The following is a 14099-nucleotide window of genomic DNA, read 5'->3' as shown; positions in this document are numbered from 1 at the left end:
CTTGTCCTGGAGTTTAAGTTTGTTCATCATGGCCTTTCATGTGTCTATTTATGTCCAAACAAAGAAGTGTTGTTCTTGAAATTTCTGCAACTTGCCTTTGCCGATTTCACTGCACTAACATGGATGCTGGCATTTTGGGGGTGGAATGAAGTAAGCTTCAAGACCCTCAAAGAGCCCTAAATGGCCACTTCTATTCTTGCTACACTGAGCCTACACACTCATAAACCATCCACTATCAATGTCTCAAAGGGGCATTCATTTTCCTCCTACTGGTGATGTCATCATTTGGAGTCACACCGCATGATAGACTCATGTGAGGCCATATAGTGTAAGCTAGAACATCTTTGACCAATGTCGTTGCAGGCTGAGAATGAGCCCCAGGGAAATGTCCCAGTGTCGAAACAAGATCGCCATTCATCCTGTAGCAGACATCACTCATCTAATTATTGTGGCTGAAACAAAAGGACAAAGAGCTCAGAAAGAGCAAATAAATTATAGCCTGAGTGCTGAATGCATTAAATAGAGAGTTTTCTCTATTTTATTAAGTAGAGCCTTTCTTTAGCATTTACATATTTACAAAGACTGTACTCATTTAAATACACCAAGTACTCAAAATCGTATTGAAATTCATTCTTGCTTAGGTGTGTTTGCCAATAAATAGATTCAATAGTTTTCTGTTACAGCAAAGAAGCTCAATAATTAGTAATGGATTAATAATTACATTCCCCAAAACTGAAGACAGCTGTTAATGTGTTGTGGTGTAAACATAGCAAAATAGTGTGGCGTAAAAAATAGTAAGTAGTCACATATGCACGTCCATGAAAAGTGATTAGTGATACAATAATTTGAATCAATAAAAACATGTTGGGCAATAATGATGATGTAATCAAGTTTTTGTAATAAGGCAGGCTAAAAAATTATTAAATATCGGCCAAAGACTTCTGGACACTGCCATCTACTGGCTTGCAATAAGAGCTGAATGCTGAATGATACGTTTGAATGTTTATGATGCAAGTTTGAATTATTTTCTTGTATTGTCCCTAACAAAAAAGGTTCATAAATAAAATGTTCAGTTGCCTTAAGCAATCTAATAGAAAGTGTAACATGGATGTAACCTAGTTTAAAACATTGTTTGTGGTTTTGCAAAATATTTGATATTACATGTAGCCATTAAATAACACTAGGCAAAACACATTTAATGATTATAGCACGTTTAGCGTATTTTATTAATGCAGTTACAGTGTCTAAACCTGGATGTATCATAGGGAGATTAATGGAAATTCCATCCACTGGATGGCGCTTTTGTCAGGCTAATACTTATAGGTGACCCTGTGCCACAACGTGCGTGAGTTGTGTTTTCTTCACACTTCTGATGTGTCTTATTAACGCTTTTACAAAATGAACAAATGTTTTTGTTAATGCATAATTAAAATAATTATAATAATGAATACATTTTAACACTTTATTATTATTTCATTTCATGTTCTATTATTTTCTTTATTTCTTTTGCATTTATATAAAATGTAAAAATAGAAAAGGCACCGTCACCAAGTTTACATTAAATATTGTAATTAAACATGGCAACAACATATTATACATTCCTAAATGCAGTCACTCAATACAAAGACCCGAGTCACATGAGGTCAACGTCAATTTTTTTTCCTGATGACCTTTCACGGCACTGCATTGTCAACATCCTAAGAAAATGAACAAAAAAAAAAACATTTAAAAAATGGAAAAACGCCCCATTTCGTGCATCTGTTAAATAAGTTGTGCATACGATGAAAACTAATAAATGAAACGAAATCATATAGATATACGCTCCTTGTCTGTGAATGAAGATTGACCCGACTCCGTCTGCATTGCATAATTTGGGACAGGAGTAATGATCCCCACGTTGTGTTAACACACGCTATATGCAAAAAGCAGCCGTGTGGTGGATGATGCTTGAGCACATAGCGGGTACGGTGCCGCTACCGTGCCGCACTCGCACTCAGCCCTCTCCGCTCTCACCCACTGACGTGTTTTGCGCATTTCCTGCAGCAACCTTCAGACACACACAGTCGGGAGAAAAAGAGGCAGGTCTGAAGGGAACCGAGTATACAGACGGATCCCGGGAGAAGCGAAAGAGTCCGGAACCTATAAAAACCGTTCTCGTGTCTTGATTGAACGTAAAGACGGACAACTTTCCTCGCGGAGGAGATCTGGCTGGACAGACGCATCCCGTGCTCCAGCCAGAAGAGGGAACATGAGAGAGGATCGCGGATCGCTCTCAGGACATAAAGCTTTTATTTCTGGCACATTTTAAGGTGTGTTATGCTGGTTCGTTGCATCTATCCAACTTATCTCGCCAGGGGTGTTTGGAGACATCACATGTAGGGTGTTCATAGATCACCCGCTCCCTTTCGGCTCGGATCTCCTTGTAGTAAATACAAATCGCATGCGAAGAAGAAGGGCATTGAAAGTGGTTTCATTAGGACAAAAACCAGTCGTGGACGGTGAGATACACCAGTTGAAGTATTAACTAGTGGAATATTGTCGGAAAAGTGGCTGACATCGTTACGCCATGGTGGTTTTTAACGGTCTGTTGAAGATTAAGGTCTGCGAGGCTCTGGACCTGAAGCCCACAGCCTGGTCCCTCAGACACGCCGTCGGACCCAAGACGCAGACCTTTCTGCTGGACACGTACATCGCCCTCAACGTGGACGATTTTCGCGTGGGTCAGACCTCGACCAAACAGAGGACGAACAGTCCCGCCTGGCACGATGAGTTTGAGACAGAGGTACACGACGGCCGGAAGATCGAGCTGTCGGTGTTTCACGACGCGCCGATTGGCTACGACGACTTTGTGGCCAACTGCACCATTCAGTTCGAGGAATTGCTGCAAAACGTCAGCAAACACTTCGAGGACTGGGTAATGTTCTTTGTTTTTAAACATTTCTAATATTTAACAATAAATGCACACATTCACGCTCCACTATAGAAACGACTACATAGTGCAGTGTGAGCAGCACACATCTCCCCTTCAGTGTTCTTGACATCACTGGGGTCTTGCGCAAGCAGCAGGTGTGTGTGTGTGTTGCTTTCCTCTTGCTCTGATGCCACCTGCATCATTTCTGCAGTAAAGTCAGGCTTCAGATGAATGCCCAGATAACCCATGTTGCATAGAGACGGCGAACGAGCTTTTGCTGCCTGTCATAAATATTTCTGCAGCTGCAAAGCCGTCATTATTGCTACCATGTGATAACCCGATGCCACATGGTGAGACAAATAAGGCATACATGTTTTGTCAGGTTAACCTGAAGGAGTATTACCAAACTAGCTTATCACAAATGCTATTCCATATATAAATGATGTGTCCTTGGGAATATTAGGTTACAGTGATGAAACTGATTTGTAGTCAGGTTTGTAGAAGGCACAAGCTGCACATTCAATGTTTATAATGTAGGCTTACCGTAGGTTCAGTATGAAGTAAAAATGGTTGTTGTGATGATCGGGTTAATCTTTTAGACTGTTAAAGATATGATAGGGATGATTTGTGGCTGCACAATGTGTTTATTAGAATAGACTTAGAATTAGAATGTGTGCATCCGCAATAGTCACAGAACATGCATAATATAGTATATATATTTCACTTTATTTTCAAAAGATAAAATAGCATTTTATTTGTTTATATGATGTAGTTTACTCAGAGGAATGATTTCTCGGGCACACAGAGTTAAGTATTAGTTGTACAAGAAATGCAAGGCACATTTGAAAAGGAGCTTTTAATTGATCCTGAAGATGCAGTTTTCTAAAATTTATTATCTGGGGAATTCAGTCTGTTTTTTTCAGTTTTTCTACATTTTTCATATGGCATGCATTTAAAAAGGTGCTTTAAAAGGTTCCATAAAGAACCTTTAATATCAGAAGAACTCTTCTGTTTCACAAAATGTTTTTTTGTGCCGAAGAAATGTTCTTCAGATTATAAAAATGTAAGAAAGAGATTGTTCTGAAAGAAACTTTGACTGGATGGTTCTTTGTGGAACCAAAAATGTTTCTTCTATGACAACGCTGTGAAGAACCTTTTAAGCACCTTTTTTTTGAGAGTGTACACTTTGTTTAAAAGGTTCTTCACTGCAATGCCATAGAAGAACCTCTTTTGGTTCCAGAAAGAACCATTCAGTTAATAATTCTTTGGAGAACCATCTCTTTCTTCCCTTTTTATAACCTGAATCACATTTTTTCACCAAAATGTGTTCAGATGTTCTGCTGTTTGTAGACAGGGACAGAGGGAGATCTGAATTATTGATGTAACATCATCTGTTCCGCCGTGGTGGTGTTGGTACAATGGTCTGCTTTTATGTTGCCATCTCGGATTTGACTGGAACAGTTTTCCTTATTATTTAAGGCAGAAATATGTATGTGTTCATCCGTGTGAAGGACGTCCTGATTTGACCTATTTACACAAAAAAAGTCACATATACAGAGAGGTTGCCTGAAGGACATGGACATATTAGTTGAAGTACAGTAGAAATGAATATGAAACATATATAGACATATACCACTTAACGTGATCCTATCACTTTAACTCAAAGCCATCTTGGATGAATGTGTTTCACCAAGCCTGGCCTTGTGAATGTGTTATGGTGTCCATATACAGTGAAGCTCAAAAAGTATGGCTTTATTTCAACTTTTAGAGAAAATAAACACTATTCTATAGAGTATCTGTATTTAATGGTCCGCACCATTTGTTCTTAGACGTAGTAAGATTAAATCTGAAGTGGCTGGTACAGTAATGTGCTGTACACTCATATAATATTACACTTATCTTTATTGATTCAATAAGCAGGCTGCAATTTGCAAACAGAAACAGAGCTGAGCATTTTAGGTTTGATCCGCTTGATGTTTTAAACTTCTTTTACCTCACACAAGTAATAAACAACTTTTTCACTATGTATGTATTTGCCAAAACAAGAGCAAAACTAAAAATGTAATATGACAAGTAATATATAAGCAATACAATATAGGCCTACAAGTAATATCTTTATATGGAATATAAGTATTCATGAATCTTATTTACACTGTCAAATCTTTTAGATTTTCTGCAGAACACAAGAGAAGATATTTCGAGGAACGTTGATAACCAAACAAAATTTGTCCGCATTGACTTCCATCGTATAAACAGAGAGATTTCTCAAAATATCTTCTTTTGTGTTCCTCTACAGGTTTTGAATGGAACGCAGTGAATAAATATTGACACATGGGGTGATCTGTCCCTTGAAGATTTAAAAGCACACCATCATAAACATGCAAATGATTCCCTAAGCTCATTGATACAATCAAGTTTACTCCTGGTCGTAAGTTTCTCTTAATATTAAGTTCATACACATATTTACAGTAAAACCCAGTTTAATAGTCTACAACACTACAATATGGCTAAATTGTTACTCACGCCCGGCTGGTTCAACTGGCCCACGTCTGGCTTCCTCGCAAAACACAATTACTGACTGTGCACGTTTGTGTGTGTCTGTCAAAACAGGCAAGTGTATGATAGCACGTGAAAAACAGCATCTGTCTTTGGGACAGATGTGGACAGGCAGCGCTTGCGTAACATGGGAACAATTCGTGTGAACATGCGAGTAGGTTGTAGAGGTTTGGTTATAGGGCTACAAGGATCACTCGTTTTCCCACAAACTCTACACACACCTATTTCAAAGACAACCCCTCCTGGTTCATGCCTGCACATGCACGCTGTAAACTCATTTTGCTCTAAAGGGCACATTAGTGTTATGTTGTTCATCCCAGGCAGCTCTTCGCAGGAGCTTTTCATGTCCATTCGCTTTGACAGAAAGCTCAATGGGGCCAGTTGGAGGTGTGGAGGCTGAGGTCTGCCGGCTGTGTAAACTTTAAAACTCCCACCCCCATGATTTTCCTGATATTGGGTTATGTTGTTGTTTTTTTCAACCTATGCTGTCTGCTGCTATCTTCCGTCAATGTGGACAGTTTACTGTTAACTTCTTACTATGACTGTTGTTCTGCATCATTATTCACCATTATTCAAGAATAATGTTCTGCATCATTATTCAAGAATACACAATAATAAACACTAAGAAGAAAAGGTACAATCAAAAGGTGTCGCTGGTATGGTACCCTTTGAAAAGGTCCTTATATGTACCATTTATGCCTCGTTCACTGAAAAAAAAAGATTATGTGCCTAAGTAGATTTTACGAATAGAAGTGATCAAAATATAATTAATATTTATATTTAAAAAATAAAAAGATTTAAAATAACCTTGAAAGCTTGTGAATAAAATATACCAATTTTGGTTAATTACTTTGTTTGAGTAATTGAACAAATTATCAATTAAATCCAATACAATTTTACTATGATAAACCCATTTAAATTGGTCAAATTAAGTTTACTTATTTATTTTGTGTTGAGACTACATAAATACTTTTTGAAGATATAACTACCTTGGCAGTTAATCTTTGGTTCCCAGCATGCTTTGCATCTCACTGCATTAGGAGATTCATTTTCCAGATAAACTATCATTAAGTATCAAGTGTTTTTCAGTAAAAAGAAAGACTTGTTTGTGTTTTGCATTGATTTATATTTGAGATCTAGGAGAGTTTTGGTATTATTTTTAAGTCTGTGTTTTTTAATTGATCACCATTGATCAGAAGAGCAGCCTATGGTAGAGTTACAATATTAGTCATGAAATATGTTATTTCACTTATTGAGCAGTAACTGTGCTAAAGCCAGTACAGAGACCACCATCCTCTTCTCACTTGATCATTATGTTGTAAAAACAGTATATTTTAATATGAAAGTACTGTGAAGTTAAAGTTAGACACAAATTCTTGTTCAACGTAATTTTTTTATTTGTTTAAATGAAGTAGTATTTATATTTTTAACAAATACTATATGTATTAAATAAGTAGAGTTTACTTTATTATGTTTAGTAAGTTGTAGTTGAATTATAGAAGTGCGTTTTACTTTTAATATTCATGCAAATTGTTACTAGGATTTTATTAAGTACTATTAATTCTAGAAGTTATTTTTGTTCATGGTGTTTCCACTGATCGGTACGGTTCAGTTAAGAACAGTACAGTATGGATCGGTATGGTTAACCCTGATTCAGTATGCGTTTCCAGTGCCTAAATTACCCTTACTTGATAGGTGTGGTGTATTCCAGAAAATAGCGTTCAACGTCATTCTCGCGCGAAAGAGAAACCTGTATTTAAAAATGCCGCTTTTTGTGTTTTCAATCCCCTTTTAGCACGCGCAAGTGATGATTTGGTGCATGGAGGACTTTTGTTGTTGTTTTTTATTTGGTGAAAAAGTAATGATTAAGATCATTGTAACTATTTTACTAAATCCAGAAATCATATTGTATGCATTGTATTCGTAGTTAAATATTTTATTTCAATCTATAATCATTAATAACCACTTGAGAAATTATTCAGTTTCTCTTTTGCTGTCACTGATGTGATGTAGGCCTTTATATAAGTAGAGTAGAAATTCAAAATAGCACCTTATTTAATGAACAAGAGAAAGCACAAGAGAGAAACAGGTGTGAAGCAATTAAGAACTAAGATAACGACACAGGAGAAGAGAAATACAAAACTAAACCAAAACAGAGCATAAACGTGACATTCCCTCCCTTCAGGAAAGTGCATCCTCGTGCCGACAAATAGTCCAATGGAGAAGGGAGGGTGGGGGTCCAGGTGGAGAAAGAGGTGCAGACGGAGGGAAGGGAGGGTGGGGGTCCAGGTGGAGAAAGAGGTGCAGACGGAGGGAAGGGAGTCCATAGGGCCAGGACAGAATAAATAGTGGGAGTATGGCAATAGCGAACCCTCAGGGCCCTCTATGCCCTCTGTGATTTCTTAAACTATGGTAAAAAATATTTAAAAACTTAAAACTATTTTTCTCAATAAAAGTCGCCCGATTATCCCGATAAGATTTGCATATTTGACTTCCTGGATCGATGTGGACTCTATCCACATGAGATTTCCAAGTCTCATGAGACTAATAAAAGATCATGGTGCAGTCACAGTTCTGTGATGTCATACGCTGTCTGCGCAGCCTGCGCATGCTGCACGAAGTTGAACGCGTGATTATGTTGGGGTCCTTCAATAGGCTACTGCTGACAGTACAATAGTACATAAATGAGAGACATTCATTTTGAGTGACAGTAAAACTAACCAATCATCTTTCTAAACGGCGCGCTAACTTTCTGCCATCTCGGGGGTTGTTCGTAAAGCGGAAGAAGCACCTGAAGTCGGTTTGCCAACCAGCATAAAACTTCAAAAGAATAAGAAGAAATACGGAAAACTCTGTTATCAAGTCTCGGGGAAAAAAGAGAAAAAGCTGATAAACGTTGTAAAAACAACAGGATAAAGAGTTTGTTATCAAGTAATTTGATCATCAAATTGTACGTTTTTTTATATTTATTAGGCTGCACTGCCTCAATTCATTCTGGTTGCTGATATGAAAATTTATTTATGTTGCTTAGCTTTATTTCAGACTTATATTTAACATTTTGTGCATATTTGCTGTTATTCTGCATAACAGTGACATTTTATCAGATAAATGGTAAATTTACTACGGTCAGTTCCATACGTTTATTTCACTGTACCAGTTTAGTATTAAGATTTATTATAATCATAATTTATTCGCTGGTGAATCTCTGTTTAATGTCTGCTGTTGTAACTGGTCTTCTGTGCTGAGAGCTCTCTCGTGATGTGTCGGTTTTTAAACTGGCATTGTGTTTGTTAATCTGTGTTTAATTTGGTTTTATGGTCGACTGGGAGGCAGTGTCTGTCGTGTGTGCGCTACCTGGTCTATTATTCTGCTGGAGAGCACATATATGCGGCACGCCGATCCTAATGCATATGTGTTATAATGATTTGTATTTGTATTGTGTGTTATTTTGGTATTTTGCTGTGCTGTTCGGCTTGTTACGTTTCAAGTCTGGAGTAGCATTGTAAATCTGATAAGTATGAAGATGTATGCGCACTTCTATAGGAGAGCACAGTAAGGGGCTGTGTCCACCGAGGCGTTTACGCCTGCACCTGAAGTGTTTTTTCAATTGTTTTCAACGTAAGCGCCGCGCTTTTAAAAAATGCGATCAGTTGACATTTTTTAAATGTGCCGCGGTGGACAGAGCCCCTAAGGCCATGAACTTACTTGACTTCTTTTCTGACAAGCTGGCAGCGTTTGGTTACAAACAGCAGCCGAACGCCATGACTTGTCATCTGCGTCTGTGCACGAAGGCAGCCCAGAGAAACAGATAGGCAGCGTAAAGGAAGTCTTTTTGAATCACAGAAAGAGAGCGTCTTTGCAAAAACTAATCACATATTTAAAAAATATAATACTAATTTCTCGATAGAAATGTAGTCAAAAGTTATTGAAAGTTAAAGTTCAACTTACATTTATACAAAAAAATGCTCCAACCGGCATTTCGGCCGCCATTTAAATTTATCGAGCTTGATCCTGCTCGACCAATCACCTCCCTCACATGTTGTTATGGAAATGACACACTACTCGCTTGTCATTGGTTAGCTGTGAAAAGGAGCTTGACGAAGGGCGTTTTTTTTTCAAAAAGGTTTTTCAACTTTAAAAGACGCCCTGAGCAGCAGAAAAAGATGCTGGCGCTGGCGTTTAAAAAAGTGCTGAGGACGTTTTTTGAAAACACGGTTTACTCCATAGGATTATAATGTAAGACGGACGCTAGCAGCCGCAGAAAATAAGTCTCGTCAGAACATGAGCTAAGGTAAAATACCTTGCTGCACTGTGGTTAGTGTGTGTGTTGGGGTTGATTACGCATGTGAAGCACATCTGTAAGAAATGCACACGACTTTAAGAAGTACTTAAACGTCTTCTGAAGCAAACGATACGTTTGTGAGAGAAAATGTTTAATATATTTGTTTATAAGGACATGAACATCAACAGACAAGTTGTTGTACTGTACAGCAAATGTCAACAAATTAAAGGGACACTCAAAAAAATAATCTGTCATTTACTCACCCTCAAGTTGTTTCAAAGCTGTATATATTTCTTTGTTCTGATGAACCAAACAGTTCTTGGCCACCATTGACTACCATAGTAGGAGAAGTGACACTGGTATACAAAAGTGCCCCAGACCTGTCCTACATTCTTCCAAATACCTTCTTTTTATTCAAAATTATAAAGTATTTTTTCTTTTTTCCTACAAGTGTTTAAGAAGCCTGTCTAAGATAACCTGTCATTTTTCTGCGTTTCTGTGTAATGCCACAGAAGACTTCACCTTAAAAGAGAGCAACTTGATTTTAAACTATTAGTGTAAATGCCAATGGCCATACAATTCAGAAAATAGGTGGGCTGACTCTGGTGATCACTGTCCTGCCCCTACAACCTTTTCTTTTGAGGCAGTTTGAAATAGCTTTTGATCTCAGACAATTCTATGACAATCATATGACACAGATTCAAGTGCCTGCTACTCCCTTGACTGGTTCATTACAACCTGAGCAAGTCCTCAAGTCCCACATTTTGCAGTACACCATCTACAAGCCATTACATGTTATTGTGAACATTCCCAGCAACAGATTGTTTTGCTTAGTGGTGTTGACAAAAGAAAAAGTTCACCTTCAAAATTAAAATTCAGTCATCATTTACTCACACTGTTGTCATTGTAAACCGGTGCGATGTTCTTTCTTCAGCAAAACATTTACATGAATGCATTTGGAAGACGCTTTTATCCAAAAAAGTATGTGCAATCTCTGGGATCGAACCAATGTCCTTGGCTTTGCTAAAGCCATGCTCTAACCACTGGAAAGACTACAAGAAAAGAAGATATTTTGAAAAATGTTGGGACTCAAAAACCAGTTGACTTGTATGGACACAAAACCAATGCAAGTCAATGGGGACCAACGTTTTTCTGTTACCAACATTTTCTTGTTATGGTAAAATAAAATAAAAAATCAGAATCTAAGCACCAATCTGTAATTGAGGTATGCAGCCAATGAACTGTAATGCAGTTAATTTAGTAATTTAATTATTTTTTGTTGATTTATTCAGATCCAGTTTAATGGGTGTTGTGGACAGAACAGTTTGCTGTGAACTGTATTCACACTCCAGCAGGGATACAGAAGCACCTCCATCACCTCCAGATGATTCAATGTGAACCTCTTAACATAAATAGATTGGCTAACATGTTATTGAAAGGTGGATGGTTTTATTGAATCATGTGTTATGAAATTGGGATCTTGCATTAGCTTTATCCTAAACCAGCTGGGAAATTGTTTTGGCTTAAGTGAAGCTGTAAATCACTCTCAGGAGCATTTTTCACAAGCTGTTCAACATGTTATATAAAGCAGTCTCAGGTTGTTTTCTGCAGCTATAATCTACTAAAGCAGACAGTAAAGTCTTAAAGAACCTCCGTTTCAAAGCACTATGGTGGTTGACACAGAACAAAGATGGCGTCACATTCACGCTCCATTCCCGAAGAAAACATGTTTACGTAACGCGCTCTGTAGAGCAGTTTGTCCGTTTAGGGCTACTGTAGAAACAACATGGAGAATTCCATGTAAGGGGACCCGTGGTGTATGTAGATACAAATAACTCATTGTAAGATAATAAAAACATAACACTTCATTATAGTATTCATTCTTTATACACCACTGAAAACATAGTTATGTTTTTTAAATTGCATTTCTGTCAATAGATTCTCCTTAATCTTACACACTTGTCCTGTTTTTGCTTTTTTTCTTGATCGATGCAAAACCAAAAGGAGAGAAAAGTCTGTCATCATTGTTAGACAAAAGCCAGTAAAAAAAATAGTATGAAATGCATAGTTTCAACTTGAAAATCTGATAAAATTAGTCACAAGTCTGCGGCAGGTTGTGATTTTGCTCAACAGCCGTAAACAACCAAACTTTCGTAACAATTTGCGGGTGGATTTGGGTCACATCCGGCTCTGTATTTTCACATTTCTAGTTTTGCACGATATGCACAGTCACAACCATCAGCCATAAAAAGCTTTGGGTTGGATCAGGTTCTTCATAAATGTTCCTCAATATTACCAATCATTTTTGCAAAATTAGGTCAGTTTTGATGAGGGTTTGTCTATGCAGTATCAGGAACCTTCACACAGCAGTAGGCCACTACTACTGACAGACAGGACCGATATAAAAGCCGTCTGGATTGACGGGACTCTTTCTTAGCTTGACCTTGTTTCCCTTTGGGGCCCGACAGAGAAGTGGACAGTAGTATCCTCCCGGTGGCCCCCGGAGGAAATAGGGGCCGGGGTACTGCAGGGCCGAAGCTAAAAATACCAGCGGTGCGTTTGAGTCACACGGTAGCCTGGGCTTCCTGTTTTCACTCTCCCACATTTACTTCCCAGCAAGATGTGAGGGGGGGGTGGTATTAAATGATATCAAGACATACTGCATAGGCTTATCACTGTTGATTTCCACAGAAGGAGAGCTGAAGATGGGATGCGTCATGGCTTTGGTTGTGTGCAAATGGGGTGCTTCATCTGATAAACCTTTAAACAAACTTGTTAAACAATCATCGATGATATACAGTATTATATTAAACCAGATATTATATTTTAGAGTGGTGGTTCACAGGGGGGAAAAAATCATGGTTTGTTCACTCTCTTGTCTTTCAAAACCTATTTATGACTCTTTCTTCTCTGGATCAGAGACGATATTTTGAAAAATATCTCAGATTTGTGGTTTTGTGTCCAAACGATGGAAGTCAATGGGATCTAATGTTGTTTGGTTACTAGCGTTCTTCAAAATCTTTTCTGTTATGTTCTAAAGAATGAAGAAAGTCATACATGTTTGATATGACATGAGGGTGAGTATCAGTGAATGGTATGAGTGTACTGTACTCAGAGTCTCAATCTATTCTCAATATTTTACTGGGTGTTTTGTATAGTGCCATGTCATATTTTTTGTCGACCTATCATCACGCTGTAACACATGTCTGATAAACCAGCCCATAAATAGCTCTTTACAACAATACAAACTGTGATTGATTGCTTAATATGTCTGTCTGTCAGACAGCGCTTCCCGTCCAAGTGGGCGGTTCTTGGACAGTTGGACAGTGAAAGATCTTTTGACGCAGTCACAGGTCTGGCCATGTAAGCCTATGAATTCACAAAATCTGATCCCTGCTGGTTTCAGGAGACACCATAGAAATACCAGGTGTGAACAGAAACATGTCTTGGCGGACCACAAAACACATTTGTAAATACCATGGAATTAGGTTTATGTCAAAATCTTACCTTCGGATGTCCGTCTGAAAACTATGAAATGATTAATTTAGTTTCATTCATCATAGGGGAATAATGTGTTGATTAAAACCTGACAAGTTCCTCAAACCTTTGTAGCTGAAGCTTCAATGAGATTTGTTGTTTGCGGAGAAAGACAAACGCACCATCTGCAGTCCTATGATGTGCTGAGCAGAGGAACATGTTTTCTCAAGTTCACATTCCTTAAATAACAAAATAACTTGGAAAAGTCCCCAAAGACTTAAGACAAGAAAAAAGGAGGAGAAGAGCATCCATGAAGGGCTTCTTTTGTGTGCGCTCATACTGTATGGGTGCATTTCTAAGCACAGGAGCTCTATGAAGTTGACAGATGAATGATGTTGGTTTTGTGGTGGTCTCAGATGGCATGATGTGTGTTTACACTCATGCGATGCGATCTCTGACTTATTTTTGTTCCCTAAATTTTCATGAATGAAATAATGTTTCGAAGGGAACTACAAGACATGCAGTGTATGAATGGCCATTGGTGCTTAAAGTGATAGTTCACCCAAAAGTAAAAATTCTGTCATCATTAACTTACCCTCTTGTCAAGACCTTCTTTCTTCCACAGGACAATATTTACATATAAGAAGATAAAATAAAAAGATATTTTGAACAATGTCACTGGTTTCGGGTCCATACAATGGAAGTGAAGGGGGGGCAGTGCTGTTCTGTTACCAACTTTCTTCAAAATATCTTCTTTTGTGTTCTGGAGAAGAGAGTAAGTCATACAGGTTTGAAATGACAAGAGCGTGAGTAAATGATGACAGAATTTTCATTTCTTGTGAACTATTCCTTTAAAGCCGTCCCAAAAGACAA

At 38.0% G+C, this 14099-nt stretch overlaps 1 protein-coding gene across 1 annotated transcript in view; it reads left to right on the top strand.

The window, feature by feature from the left end:
- Nucleotides 1-1930: 1930 nt before the first annotated feature.
- prkceb (protein kinase C, epsilon b) overlaps nt 1931-14099 on the top strand; it is a 75040-nt gene continuing 62871 nt past the window's right edge. The window contains exon 1 of the mRNA XM_056760547.1: nt 1931-2914. Coding sequence (XP_056616525.1) covers nt 2567-2914 — 348 coding nt within the window. The 5' untranslated portion in view covers nt 1931-2566. The remainder of the gene's footprint in view (nt 2915-14099) is intronic.

Source organism: Triplophysa dalaica, chromosome 11 (genome assembly GCF_015846415.1).
Source record: "Triplophysa dalaica isolate WHDGS20190420 chromosome 11, ASM1584641v1, whole genome shotgun sequence".
NCBI lineage: Eukaryota > Metazoa > Chordata > Actinopteri > Cypriniformes > Nemacheilidae > Triplophysa > Triplophysa dalaica.
This window is presented reverse-complemented; position numbering and strand designations above follow the sequence as displayed.